The 15,667-nt window shown below is 55.5% G+C and overlaps 1 protein-coding gene across 3 annotated transcripts in view; it reads left to right on the top strand.

Moving 5' to 3' along the window:
- LOC132245689 (NACHT, LRR and PYD domains-containing protein 12-like) overlaps nt 1-15,446 on the top strand; it is a 70,751-nt gene extending 55,305 nt beyond the window's left edge. For all 3 annotated transcript variants that reach the window (XM_059718362.1, XM_059718361.1, XM_059718363.1), the window contains 2 exons: nt 8,488-8,661; nt 9,733-15,446. In XM_059718362.1, the coding sequence (XP_059574345.1) occupies nt 8,488-8,661; nt 9,733-9,832 (274 nt within the window). In that variant the 3' untranslated portion in view covers nt 9,833-15,446. The remainder of the gene's footprint in view (nt 1-8,487; nt 8,662-9,732) is intronic.
- Nucleotides 15,447-15,667: the final 221 nt, after the last annotated feature.

Raw genomic sequence — 15,667 nt, 5'->3', positions numbered from 1 at the left:
CGATCCACTGGCTGGAAAATTGGCTCCGTGGTCAGACCCAGAGGGTAGTAATTGATGGAAGTCACTCATTGTGGTGTCCTGTGACCAGTGGGGTCCCCCAAGGCTCTGTCCTTGGACCCATACTGTTCAACATCTTCATTAATGATGTGGACACTGGAGTCAGAAGCGGACTGGCCAAGTTCACAGATGACACCAAACTCTGGGGGAAAGCATGCACACCAGAAGACAGGCGAGTGATCCAGGCTGACCTGGACAGGCTCAGTAAGTGGGCGGACGAGAAACTGATGGTTTTCAACGCCGGTAAATGCAAGGTTCTCCACCTTGGGAAGAAAAACCCTCAGCATCCTTATAGGCTCGGCAGTGCTATGTTGGCTAGCACTATGCAAGAAAGAGACTTGGGGGTCATCATTGACCACAAGATGAACATGAGCCTGCAATGCGATGCTGCGGCTAGTAAAGCGACCAAAACGCTGCCTTGCATCCATAGATGCTTCTCGAGCAAATCCCGGAACGTCATTCTCCCCCTGTACTCGGCCTTAGTGAGGCCGCAGCTGGAGTACTGCGTCCAGTTTTGGGCTCCACAATTCAAAAAGGATGTGGAGAAGCTTGAGAGAGTCCAGAGAAGAGCCACGCGCATGATCAGAGGTCAGGGAAGCAGACCCTACGATGACAGGCTGAGAGCCCTGGGGCTCTTTAGCCTGGAAGAGCGCAGGCTCAGGGGTGATTTGATGGCCACCTATAAGTTTATCAGCGGTGAACACCAGGATCTGGGGCAAAGTTTGTTCACCAGAGCGCCCCAAGGGATGACAACTCGGTCGAACGGTCATAAACTACTACAAGACCATTTCAGGCTGGACATAAGGAAGAATTTCTTTACTGTCCGAGCCCCCAAGGTCTGGAACAGCCTGCCACCGGAGGTGGTTCAAGCGCCTACATTGAACACCTTCAAGAGCAAACTGGATGCTTCTCTTGCTGGATTCCTATGACCCCAGCTGACTTCCTGCCCTTTGGGCAGGGGGCTGGACTCGATGATCTTCCGAGGTCCCTTCCAGCCCTAATGTCTATGAAATCTATGAAATTTAAGGAGCATGGCGCTTCCTGCGGGCACTCGCTAGGGTCTCTCTGGGAACGTTCAACACGGCGAGGTGTCTTCGTCCTGGTGTTGGGACAGTGGAATAGGGCAGCTGGCTGGAGACGCCTGGGGCTGTGCTTGTGGGTCTCTGCTGGGTGTGGGGAGCATACAATTAGTAGTGAAATCCAGGATGCAGTTAAGGAAATCCAGGATGGGGTGCACTATGCACGTGCACACACATGCATGCATACACACGCGCACACCCCCCCATGCCTCTTCACTCACACACGAGTGCTACCTCTGTGCCTCTTTATACACACACACATACATGCATGCACACACCGCTGTGCCTGCTCATCCTTGCACACACACACACCTGTATGCCTCCTTACAAATACACAACCATGGGCATCCTCACACACACACAGGCACACACACTTATCTGTGTTACCTCACGTGCCCACCCGCACAGGAAACACACACACATACCCTGTGCCTCCTTGAATACACGTGCACACAGCCCACGTGTGTGAGTGCCTCCTGTGCCATGCACACAGACACCCCAGTGCTGCGTTTCATGCTCACACACACACACAGAGACACACGTCTGTGCCTTTTCAAGAACACACACATACATGAATGCACACATCCCTTCTCCCTGCTCATACACACACACACTCACATATCTACACACATGCACACACCCATGTGCTTCCTCTCACACACACACACAACCCGCTGCCTACTCACACACACAACACTCCAGTGCCTCCACTCTCCCTCTTTCTCTCTCAGACACAGAGACACACACACATTCACATACACCCCTCTTCATACACACACATACATGAATGCACACACACCCTGTGCCTCCTCACAGTCACACACACATTAACCCATGTGCCTCATCACACAGAAACACACCCATGTGCCTCCTCTCACACAACCACAAACATACAAAAACACACGCACCCCCTATGCCTCCTCACAGACACACACGGACACACCCCTGTGCCTCCTCACATACACCTGTGTGCCTGTTTATACACACACACACGTAGATGCACGCAGACACACCGCTGTGCTTCCTTGCACACACACATGCACACACATATACACACACACTCAGAGACACCCCCTCTGTGCCTCCTCACATACAGAGAAACACCAGTGCTCGTCTCTCACACACACACATGCCCACAGCCCAGTGCCGCCTGACAAACACACACAACACATCCTTGTGCCTCTCTCTCTCTCTCTCACACACACACTCTTGACACACACGTGGATGCAACCCTGCACCTCCTCACACACACACACACACACACACCCACCATGGTCTTCTTCACACACACAAATACTCCCCCCCGTGCCTCTTCATACAAACATTCATGCACGCACACAACCCTGTGTCTGCACACACACACACATACATACACACACTCTGTGCCTCCTTATACTCATACACACAAACCCATGTGCATCCTTACACACATACACATGCACTCACCTGTGCCTCCTCACACCCACACGCCCACTGTGCCTCCTTGAATATACATGCACACAACCCAGTGCCTCCTCACTCACACACACACGCACAGACACACCCCAGTCCTGCATCTTGCGCACACATGCACACACACACACTCACAGTACTGTGCCTCTTCATACACACACATATATGCATGCACCCCCCCGTGCCTGTTCGTACTCACATACACACCCGTGTGCCTCCTCAAACTTGCGCAGACACATACACACACACACACACCCCCCTCTTTGCCTCTTTATACACACACAAATACATGCATGCACACACCCCCTGTGCCTTCTCACACTCACACACACAAACCCATGTGCCTTCTCACCCCCCCGTATCCCTCCTCTCACACAAATACACACACACTTACCTTGTGCCTCCTCACATACACATGAAAAAGCCCGGTGCCTACTCACAAACACACACACATGACTCACTTGGTTGCCTCCCGTCTCTCTCACACATCTACACACCCCTCTTCATACACACACACATGCATGCATGTACACTCCCCCTGTGCCTGCTAACACTCACACACCCCATGTGCCTAATCACCCACACATAACTCCACACGTACCCACCCACACAGCCAAACACAACTACACACATGTGTTGAGCCGCCCACCTCCCTGCGCCCGCCCACCTTCCAGCTCCGAGTGCCTCCCTGGGGTGCCTCCCGTCCGGCCGACCCCTTCCCTGGAGCACACCCGCTAGCCTGGGGTTCCCGCTGCCACCACCCAAGGCTCTGGACTCAATCCTGGCTCTGCAGGCCTTGGAGAACACAGGCCTGATCGTCCAATGGGTGCTAGACCCAATACAGGCACTTGGGGCACTTCCCCAAGTCAGGGGCTTATTAGGGAAGTCTCCCTTAGTCCACCGACCTAAGGGGCCTCCTCGGCATAATTTAGACCCACCCCTCAATAAGTCTCCCACACCGGTCACAAGGAGAACTTTATTGATTACAGGGGGTCGGGCGGAAACAGGGTAAAAGGTAGAGCAGTATCAGAGGAATATCAGAGGAATCCCATAGAGCAAACCCGTGTGGCTGATGGTAGCCTTTTAAACATGCATCTGAGTTACTGAAGCTAAATATCTAGCCTGATACTAGATAGCTTACTCACATGCATCGTCCAGAGGTGGTTGTTGTTTCCTCTGGAGGCAGGGCACTCTTGGGGCATGCGGTGATGAGGAGAGAGCCAGGTTCAGATTCACCTGGATGAATGCATGGCTAATGGCTGCCTTCTTCCTGGACCGGGCCCTTAAATAACCTCTCTGACCTTAGCAGCCCGGTCCAATCGAAGCTGCCAATACTGGCTACAAACCGGTCAATCTGCCAAGCATCCCTGGCTACCTGGGCCCGTGGGCAGGGCTGGGCTTTCCCCCTGCCCCCCCGCCCATGTGACCAGAGCCTCGCCTCCCAGGCACCAGGCTTTTGTCATGCAGACAAGGAGGGAGATCCCTGCCCTGAGGGATCAACACCAGCCTCTCAGGCTGGCCGGGACAGATATCTGGAGAGGGGCACCGACGGTGGCATTTCTGCCACACTTCCCCCCCTCCCTTTATAAGCTTGGACACGGGGCCTCTCAGGGCCGTGGGTCCGGGCGTGTCGGGTCAGGGAGTTCCCACGGGATGCCAGAAGAAGGAAAAGGGAAAAACCTGGAACATGAAACAAGTTAAGAAAATAACACACGGAAACCATAGAACTTTATGGCAGTCTTACACTAGTGATCTCCTCACTAGTCCTGAGTCCCAAGGACCCGCTACCCAGAGTCCTTTCGTGACAAAGCATCCGCTATCACATTCTGGCTTCCTTTTATGTGTTCAATAGTAAAATTAAATTCCTGCAGCTGCCAAGACCAACGTTGCAGCTTGGCATTGGTGTTGTGCATGGTTTGCAACCGCTGCAGTGGGGCATGGTCCGACAGGACGGTGAACTGCTGTCCCCACAAGTAGGGCTTCAGCTTGTTCAGGGCCCAGACGATGGCCAAGCACTCCTTCTCGATGGAGGACAGGCTCCGCTCCTGAGGGATCAGCTTCCGGCTGAGGTACGCCATGGGGTGCCGTGTCTCCTGGTGCTCCTGTAAGAGCACAGCTCCCAGTCCTACGTCGGAGGCATCCGTTGCCACGTAGAAGGGTTTATCCTGGAGCGGTGCCTTCAGGATCGGTTGTTTGACCAGGGCAGCCTTGAGGGTGTCAAATGCTTCCTGGCACCCCTGCTTCCAGACTCCGGGCTGCCCTTCTTGGTCAGCTCGTGCAGCGGGGCTGCGGTTGCTCCAAACCCCAGGACAAATCTTCGGTAGTAACCCGCCAGGCCAAACAAGGCTCTAACTTGCTTCTTGGTCTGTGGAGGTGGCCAGTCTTTAATGGCCTCGATCTTGTCCCACAAGGGAGCAATATGACCTCCACCCACATGATGACCCAAGTACACTACCTCCGATAGTGCCCACTGGCACTTTTTGGCTTTCACCGTAAGACCAGCTTGCTTGATCTTACCTAGCACGGTGGTCAGGTGAGTCAGGTGCGATTCGAAATCCGGACTGAAGATGGCGATGTCATCGATGTAAGCCATGGCAAACTGCTCACATCCTTGCAGCAGATTATTGATCAGTCTCTGGAAAGAGGCAGGAGAGTTGCGCAAACCAAAAGGTAAAACTGTGAACTCGTATAGCCCCATAGCCCCATTGGCTATGGCATCCGGGTCCAGGGCCATCTGCCAAAATCCTTTAGACAGATCGAGAGTAGAGATGACCTTGGCTGGGCCCAGGCGATCCAGCAAAGTGTCCATCCTGGGCATAGGGTACGCATCAGGGGTGGTAATGGCATTCAGCTTCTGGTAGTCCACACAGAACCGGATGGTCCCATCCTGCTCCCGGACGAGTACCACCGGACTGGCCCAGGGACTCATTGAAGGCCGGATTACCCCCAACTCCTCCATCTCTGCGATCTCCCTCTTTATTTCTTGCCTCACCTTCTCATTGACTGGGTAATGTCGGGAGTATATAGGGCGATGGCTGCCCATCTCTATCAAGTGTACCGCCAGGTCCATTCTACCTGGTTTATTAGAGAACACAGTCTCAAAGTCCTTGAGCGCTGCGAGCAGCTGGTCCTTGTCCTGGGAGGGCAGATGGTCCGGCAGGCGGAGTTCCTTGATCCCTGCCTCGCCATCCCACCACTGCCACCACGTGTGGTCGGGCGCAGGGAGGTGGGCGGCTCAACACAGGAGCGTCCCCTGCTGGCCCGCCACAACACCCACCCTGTGCCTCCTTGAATACACGTGTACATAGCCCACGTGTGTGAATGCTTCCTGTGTGACAGACACAGACACACCCCAGTGCTGTGTTTTATGATCACACGCACACACAGACACGTCTCTGCTTTTTCAAGCACACGCACAAACATGCACACACACACACCCTGTCCCTGCTCATACTCTCACACACCCCGCCATATGCCTACACACATGCACACAACCTTGTGTCTCCTCTCACACACACACACACACACACACAGAGCCCGCTGCCTACATACACACATGACACACCCCTGTGCCTCCCCCCTCTCTCTCTCACAGACAGACAGGCACACACACATCCACATACACCCCTCTTCATACACACACATACATGAATGCACACACATCCTTTGCCTACTCACACTCAAACACACAAATCCAGGTGCCTTTTCACACAAAAAACACCCGAGTGCCTCCTCTCACACAAATACATACAGAAAAACACACACACCCTATGCCTTCTCACACACACACCCCTCTTTGCCTTTTTACACACACACACCCATACATGCATGCAAATCTACCCTTCTGCCTCCTCACACACACACACAAACACACTCTTACATACAAACACACACCATGTGCCTCCTCACATACACAGAAACACATCAGTGCTCATCTCACACACACACAGAGCCCATTGCCTCCTGACAAACACACACGAAACATCCTCGTGCCTCTCTTTCTCTCTCTCTCTCTCTCTCACCGCCCCCCCACCCCCGTATGCCTCTTGACACACACACGGATGCAACCCTGTTCTTTTCTAACACACACACACACACACACCCCTGTGCCTCTTCACACACATACAACCCTGTACCTCCTCACACAAGCACACACTCCTGTGCCTCCGCACGTGCACACACACACACAGACACTCTCTGCCTCCTCACATACACATGCACACAGCCTGGTGCCTCCTCTGTCACACACAGACACACCCCAGTACCTTATCTCGTGCATGTACTCACACACAGACACACACTCATCCCCTGTGCCTCCTCACACACACCCGCACACAGCCCGGTGCCTCCATATGTGTGCACACACACATCTGCCTTTTGGTAAACACACATATATAAAGGCACACACCTGTGTCTGCTCACACTTGCACACACACACACATCTGAGTGACTCACTACACACACAACTATTTGTGTCCTCACATACACACACACACTCACCTATGCCTCCTCACACATCCCATCCCACAAACACTCATTACCTCCACAAATACACGTGCACACAGCCCAGTGCCTCCTCTTTCACACACAGTCACACCCCAGTGCTGCATCTCATGCTCACACACATTCACGCAGTGCACAGACTTCTGTGCCTGTTCACACACACACACACACATACATGCATGCACCCCCCGTTCCTGCTCGTACTTACACACACACACACCTGTGTGCCTCCACACATGCACGTAAACACACCCCACTCCTGTGCCTCCTCACATACACACATACACACTACACATGCCAGTGCCTCCTCTCTCTCTTGTGTCTCACACACAGACACATCCAGACACACCCCTCTTCATACACACACACATACATGCACGTATACATCCCTGTGCCTTCACACCCCTGTACCTGCTCACACACATATAACCATATGCCTTATCTCGCGTACACACATCCCTCTGTGCTTCTGCCCACAAACACACACACATGCACACACCCGTGCCTCCTCTCACACCCCCTGAGCCTCCACGTACACACATACACATACCCATGTGCCTCCTTATACACCCCCCAGTGCCACCTATCTCTTTCTCACACATACACATCCACACACACCCCTCTTTATACACACACATGCATGCACGTACACACCCATTGTGCCTCCTCACACACACATAACTGTGTCACCTCACACACACACACATGCACCCCTCTGTGCTACTTTATATACACTCATACATGAATGCACACATCCCCTGTGCCTCCTCACACTCACACACACAAACCTGTGTCCCTCCTTACCCCCCCTCATGTTTCTCCTCTCACATAAACACACACTTACCCTGTGCCTCCTCACATACCAAAGAAAAAGCCCGGTGCCTACTCCCAAACACACACGCATGACTCACCTGTTTGCCTACTCTCTCTCTCACACGCATCTAAACACACCACTCTTCATACACACACACATGCATGTACACTCCCCCTGCGCCCTCTAACACTCACACATCCCCATGTGCCTCCTCACACACACACGCATTTCTATGCCTCTTCATGCACACACATATACATGCATGCATGCACACACTCCCAGTGCCTGCTCGCTCACCAAGACACATCCATGTGCCGCCTCATGCACACACACACACCATGTGCCTCCTCTCTCCCTCTCTCTCTCTCAGTCACCCACACACACACACACACACACACACACACACACACAAACCGTGCTTTGAAAGGTCCAAGTTTCAAAGGTGAACCGTGGACCTTCCTGTCTGGTCCTTCATGTTCAATACCTTCAGGAGAAGCGAGTGGCAGGGGCTGCCTGTCACAGCTTCTGCCATGGCCTCGTTCGTGCCCTGCTCACTCTGCTCCGTGCTTCTCTCTCCTCCAGGATGGGGTGGTGCCGTCTCACAGCTGCCTGCTGTGGGGATCTCGCTGCTGCTCTCAGCACCAGCCCAAGCCTGAAGGAGCTGGACATGCGTGATAACTCTGGTCTGGGGGCTGGCGGCGTGCGGCTGCTGTGCGAGGGACTGAGACATCCCAGCTGCAAGTTGCAGACACTGCGGTAAGGGGCCTGGCGCTTCCTGCGGGCACTCGCTAGGGTCTCTCTGGGAACGCTCAACACGGCGAGGTGTCTTCGTCCTTGTGTTTGGACAGTGGAATTGGGTGGCTGATTGGAGACACCTGGGGCTGTGCTTGTGGGTCTCTGTTGGGTGTGGTGACCACACAGTTTTTAGTGAAATTTTTGGATGCAATTAAGGACATCCAGCATGGGTCCAAAGCCAGAGCTGCAGCAGCCCCTTCCTACACCCCAACCTGCCCCACTCCCACTACTTGAATCTAAGACAAGGGACTTTTTTTCCCACGATGCACGGGGAAAACAACCTTGTCTTGGACCGGAATAAATACAGCACTTCCATGAATCGGAAACATTCCTGCGTGGTGGGGAACAAGGAAGCCTCCCTTGGAGGGTGTGTTACGCTGCTGAGACCCTCTCCTTAGAGCGGCCAAACCAGGCTGTAGGGGAAGGTGCTACTGCAGCCTGAGAGGAGGGGCTGTAGGACACGGCAAGAAGAGTTTAGGTGATATTGCTTCCAGGCAGAGATGATTAGTGAGACCGCATCTCCCACCCCCTCTGCACACGGAGCAGCCCCAGAGAAAGCAGCAGAACAGCCTGTGTGGGGAAGGGCTGAGCCCCGGGGAAGGGCTGCCCAGTCCCACCTGCATGTGCTGTGCCCTGAACAGAGCTGCCCATGGCAGTGGGGTGGGGAGAAGGAAAAGGCTCCAGACCAAAACCCAGTCTTTGTCCTCCCCGTTCCTCTCAGTGCAAAGCAGCTGGTGGTGGTGGGAGCAGCAGCAGGGGTGGGAATGACAGAGACGCTGCGGGCTTCAGGAGGCCCCGGGGTTGGGGCTCTTATTAGCAAGGGCCACACTTTTGTTCTCCCTGTGCAGGGCCTGCGACGGGGGGCCTTGCTCCATGCTCGGGCTCTGAGGAGCTGGTGCGGGACAAGGCCTGTGCTACCAAAGACCCCCTGGTGTGCGGTGCGCTGGGGTCCATGGCTTCTACAGATGCCCACAGAGAGAATGAATGCCTTTTTCTTTTCTTCTTTCTTTTTTTGCTCATTTTCCCCCAAAGATTGAGCCTCTGTAAACGAAATGCAGAAACAAAGCAAGAGCTGGAGGACGTGAAAGGAATGAAGCCTGGTTTGGTCATAGAGGTATTGGAGGTGGACTAGGAGGAAGATGCTCCTTCAGCTCCTTGGTCTGTCTGGTCATATCTGGCAGTGAAAGCACAGCGGTGCCTCCTGCAGTAACACCAGGAATCGGCTTCTCCATGCTGTGGGGTGGAGCAGACGTGAAACCAAGGCTGCAAACTCAATGGGTGTGCGCTCCACTCCCCTTCAGCCGGCAGGATCGTTTCGTTTGTTCTCACCCTCAGCCTCTCCTCTTCCTGCCTGCTCCAGGGCTGGGGGTCAGGCCCAGCGGAGGCTGTGAGCAGCTGTGGGGATGGGCCCTGCAAGTACCCAGCGCACCAGGACCTGGACAGAGCAGCACGGACCGAGGCAGGCGCTGTCCTGTGACAATCTGCTCCGACGTGCTGTTCATGCTGGTGTCTATAGCTGTAGTGAAGGGTCACCCTGGAGTGAGGCTGTTGTGAGCCATGGGACTGGACCATCTTGACTCAGAGAATGACATCGTGGCATCTGCTAGTTCCTGTATTTGTCAGAGTTTGCATCCAGTACGGATGTCCGCCTTTGCTGCAGGAGAGGGATAAAAGGGGCCCCGTGCTCTGAGCTGGGTTCCTCCCACATCCTCTGCTGCAGTGCCCATCTGTAATCATCGTGAGGATCCAACGCTGTGTATAACTTAGCCTCAGGCTGTGGCAAGGCCCCCTAGCAGCCTGCCACCTGTTAGTAATTCTTACGATGGGAAGATGTCAAAGCATATCCAGTACTGTGAACATCTGAAGCTGTCCAAGGGCTTGTTTTAACCTCCTGATCTGGCCGTTCCCTTTCCAGCCTTGTCATCCTGGTACTGGGCTGCCCCACACCTTGATCCCAAGTTTGCTTCTGTCAAGAGTTAATGCATCAGGAGTTTGACTGATCAGGCTGACTCTGTCCAGTGCTTTAGCAAAGCCTTTGTGTGAGCAGCATATACATTGATCAATATTGCAGCGAGGCCTCCAGGGTCACTGAGCCGTGAGGGGACAGATGGGATGGCCAACCAGGTGCACCATCCCACTCCGCCCCACGGGGACGGTGTCAGAGCAGGTTGGGGTAGATCCTACCATGAGCTGCAGCCTGTCCAGACAAAGCTGGGGTCCCCTCCTGCCACGGCAGCTCCTCCACCCCAGGCAGTCAGCCCCACTGCCCAAACAGGGCCCAGACCCACATTGTGCCCAGGCTCCTCAGGGGACGGTGCTGGCCTGGAGCCTGGGGGGTCCTGCATCTCACCCCCACGTGCAGCAGCTGCTTCCAGGTGGTTCAGCGCGATGGAAACGCAGCTGCTCCCAAGCAGCTCAGTGCCATGGAGGAAACCTCAGCCCAGCTCAGGCAGGAGCCGTGGAGAGGGGGCCTTACAGCTACAGAGGGCGTGAGCTGCCCCACCAGAAGGAAGGAAAAATCCTCTCCGCCCATCCCTGTCCCCACCCCGAGCCAGCCAGGAGGGGAAAGGCGCGTGCGTGTCGTGATGCTGTCCCAGCACAGAGGGAGCTGCCCATGGACTGCAACTGGGACCAGAGGCTGCCCCACAGACTCAGACCCCATGGGTTGCCTTGTGCCCAACTGGGGTCATGGGGCTGGAAAGGAACAGCCCAAAGTCCCCAGCCCCGCAGCAGCTCACCAGGGCTGTGCGCCCACCTGGACCCTCACCGTCCCAAAGGCACCAGGCACCGCAGAGCGTGTTGTTGCCTCCTACAGCTCATCCAGCTGGGCGCCAGGGGCCACCTGCCCTGCCTCCTGCCTGACGTCACACTTACACGGCTGCCACCGCTGTGACATCACACACAGTGCTGCCAGGCTGGGAGTGCAAATCCTTCCACCATGGGAAATAGTCCCTACCCCAGGCCTAGGGTCCCTGCACCACAGAGAATTGCCCCGCTCTCTCCTCCAGGAAGAAAAAGTGAAAAAAAACCAGCGAGGAACAAACAGGATTTAGGAAAGCAGAGTGGTCACAGCGGGCCCGTCCTGCCCTGGCCTTCAGGACATCAGTGTGTTTCCCCCTCCTGTAGCAACAGACGGCAACTGCCTGGGACAGACACGGGGCAACCCCCAGCACTGCTGGGCTCTGCCTCCCGCTCGGGGAGGGAAGTGGGGTCTAGCAGCTACAGCACGGGATGGGGAACAAGGACCAGACAGACCGATAATGGGACAGAGGGCCCCAACAAGCAATGGCCTCAGGTGTGAGCTCCTTCCTCCTTGCCTTTCCCAGCCCCTCCTCCCCGTGGCTCTGCAGCAAGGGCCCCGTGGTGCTCCAGCTGGGCACTGCCCCCCACCTGCTCCCACTGGGGCTCCCTCCAAACCAGGCCAGGAGCTGGGAGATTGTCCCCCTTTGTCCTGCAAGTGGCACAGACCCCGGCCCCGGCCACGATTACCTGCAGGGGCTGCTCTCATGCTGCCTGGCTGACATGTACACGTGTGCACACGCACATGCACGACACCCCTGCCTAATCCCTGCTCCCCACAGCCACTTGCAGGCTGGAACTCTGCTAGCTTGCAAGAGGAATCCTGTCTTTCCTGTTTTTCTCCCTAAAAGGAGAAAATATGAAGTATTCTCCTTAAAATTAGGAAATGTAGGTTTTACTTCACATTTCTATGGCAGATGGAAAACCTGGATCCTAACTGATGAGACATGTCTCCAGTGCTGTCCACTCTTCTCTGCCCTGCCCTATCTCCCCGGGCGCAGCAGTTCTGCACCGTCCCCAGAACCCACTTTAGGGCTCCCGGGTCCCGCTTGTGACACCCACTGTGACACCCACAAGGCTGGGCACAGGCTGGGCTCAAGTCAGTGCCCAGTGTGGCCTCAGAGGAGCTTCATGTGCTGCTCTGGGAGTAGACTGATCACCCGTGGGAGCTCTCGCCTCCTGTCAGGAGCAGTCACTCCCCTGTGCACAAGACAGGGCGCATAGAAAAATGCGAATTATTTTTTTTTAATTAAAAAATGGTTTTCTTATTTACATCTGATTTTTAAATTTATTTATAAGTAGCTTTTACTTTTTAAAAATGAATCAGATTAATATGAAATTTAATACAACATTGGCTAAGGTATAAATTTATACCTCGTCCCTGCTGGCCCCCTGGCACAAGATAGCCGCGGTGAACACCTTCCTCATCCCCCGCGTCGTGTTTGTTCTGAGCGGCTCGGCGGTCCCCTAGACCCGCCTCAAGAAGGCGGACGCCGAGAACCAGCGGCTACTCAAGAAGCGGCTGCACCTGCCGCTAAGGGCCAGCAACGAGGTGCTGCACATCCCCTCCTGGCAGGGTGGTGCCAACGTACCCCGCAGGGGAGACCTCTGCGACATCGCGGTGGTCACCCACGCCTTCCACCTCCTGACATGCCCAGATGCCACAGTAAATACCATCGTCGCCAGCACCCTCAAGGAGACCACCCGCAAGAGGATCAGGAGGCAGCCAACCGGACGTGACTTGGCCACCTTCCTCAGCAGCTCGCTGGAGGGCGAGCTCAGCAGAGAAAGCAGGGACTTTGCCTCGCTGTGGAGCCGAGCCCGCAACGCCATGCGCCACCTTGGGAAATGCATCAGCTGCGCTTGGACCTGGACCAAGAAGCGCCATGAGCTGGGAGTCTCCTTGCAACCAGCCCCGCACGCCGACCCTGGGACAGTGACGCCCCCGCACGAGGACCTTCCTGGAGAGGTTCCTGAAGCACGCCGTCTGCAACAAGTATGCCGGCGACCTGGGAGCCAAACTAGACCAGGTCTTCGACGTGGCCTTGAAGTGGGACTCCAGCAACCACTTCATGCCCAGCGGGAGCTTCACGTGATTCACAGACTGGCGCTTCCTCCACCGCGCCCGCCTCTGAACGGGGCCGTCCGCTTCAGCCACCGGGACAAGAGGTGCTGTCCCGGGCTGCGAGAGCCAAATGCGTCTGTGGTGGGCCAGTAGGGGGCGCTCTTGCTTTGAGCCGCCCACCTCCCTGCGCCCGACCATCTTCCAGGCTCTGAGTGCCTCCCAGGGGTGCCTCCCGTCCAGCCAACCCCTTCCCTAGGGCACACCCGCTAGCCTGGGGTTCCCGCTGCCACCATCCAAGGCTCTGGACTCAATCCTGGCTCTGCGCACCTTGGAGAACACAGGCCTGATCATCCAACGGGTCCTAGACCCAATACAGGCACTTGGGGCACTTTCTCAAGTCATGGGATTAATAGGAAAGTCTCCCTTAGTCCACAGACCTAAGGGGCCTCCTCGGCATAATTTAGACCCACCCTCAATGAGTCTCCCACACCGATCACAAAGGAGAACGTTATTGATTACAGGGGTAGGGCGGAAACAGGGTAAAAGGTAGAGCAGTATCAGAGGAATATCAGAGGAATCCCATAGAGCAAACCCGTGTGGCTGATGGTAGCCTTTTAAACATGCATCTGAGTTACTGAAGCTAAATATCTAGCCTGATACTAGATAGCTTACTCACATGCATCGTCCAGAGGTGGTTGTTGTTTCCTCTGGAGGCAGGGCACTCTTGGAGCATGCGGTGATGAGGAGAGAGCCGGGTTCAGATTCACCTGGATGACCGCATGGCTAATGGCTGCCTTCTTCCTGGCCCGGGCCTTTAAATAACGTCTCTGACCTCAGCAGCCCGGTCTAATCGAAGCTGCCAGTGCTGGCCACAAGCCGACCAATCTAAAAAAGCATCACTGGCTACCTGGGCCTGTGAGCGGGGCTTCCCCTGGCCCCAGGTGAGCAGAGCATCCACCTCCCAGGCCCCAGGCTTTTGTCATGTAGACAAGGGAGGGAGATCCCTGCCCTGAGGGATTCAACACAAGCCTTGCACGCAGGCAGAGACAGGTCTCTGGAGAGGGACACAGATGGTGACATTTCTGCCACAGTGTCCCAATATCATCGTCACCAACGAGGAGGCCAAGAAGGTCATGGTCGTGGACGTTACCATCCCCTTCGAGAACCGGCGCCAAGCCTTCACCGACGCCTGGGCTCGCAAGTGGGAGGAGTACGCCCCAAGGCCGACACCCTGAGGGGCCGTGGCTATGACGTGACGGTCGACGCAGTCATTGTGGGAACGCTCGGAGCCTGGGAGCCCAGCAACGGGAGCGTCCTGCGTCCTGCCGCGTCTCCCTCCTGCCACGCCAAGCTGATACGCTGCCTCATGGTGTTGAACACCATCCGCTGGTCCCGTGACATCTACGTGGAACCAGTACACCGACCCCACCAGACGAACCGCCGCCGGACCGGACCCAGAGGGGACCGCCTGAGCCCCCTCCGCACCACATGGACCTTCACTTCGAGAGGGTTCTTCAGCAATGGACGACCCCGCTCCACCCGAAGAGGACACCCGCGACGAGACTCTGTATGGATGGAGACACTTCTTCTTCGGACCGCTTGTTCCACCATTGCGGACCATTGTAACGGGTTTGTGTGTATCTATCTTCTTTCTCACTCAGCGTCACGAACACCCTCCCCTCCCCTCCCCTTTCCCCTTCCCCCCTTCCCCTCCCCCCGGGCTTAGTTGGCTCACATTGTATTGCCTGTAACCTAGCTGCGTTCCCCTCCGCACCCCCATCCTTCTACTGTCCGTCCCTCGCTCGGGCGCTATGTATTTCCATACTGGCTTTGTCAGCTTTCTTCGATTCACAATCCTAAACATTTACTAATAATTATCTAATTATATATTATATTTATATTTAAATCAGCCCCACCATCCAGCTTGGGGCAGTGGGGTCACCGGGGATCACCCCCCCCACCACCTGGCAGCCCCCAGTGAGCACTGGGGCTTTTTCTTTAAATGCTGGGAACTGGGGTAGGCAGGGGAATCGATGGGGGGTCTGGGAGTGTGGGGGGGCTGGCAGGGCTCCCGCCCCTAGTACTTCCAGCTCCTAGTCCAGT

This window comes from Alligator mississippiensis, chromosome 15 (assembly GCF_030867095.1).
Source record: "Alligator mississippiensis isolate rAllMis1 chromosome 15, rAllMis1, whole genome shotgun sequence".
NCBI lineage: Eukaryota > Metazoa > Chordata > Crocodylia > Alligatoridae > Alligator > Alligator mississippiensis.
Note: the sequence above shows the minus strand (reverse complement) of the source record. Positions and strands in the feature narration are given on the sequence as shown.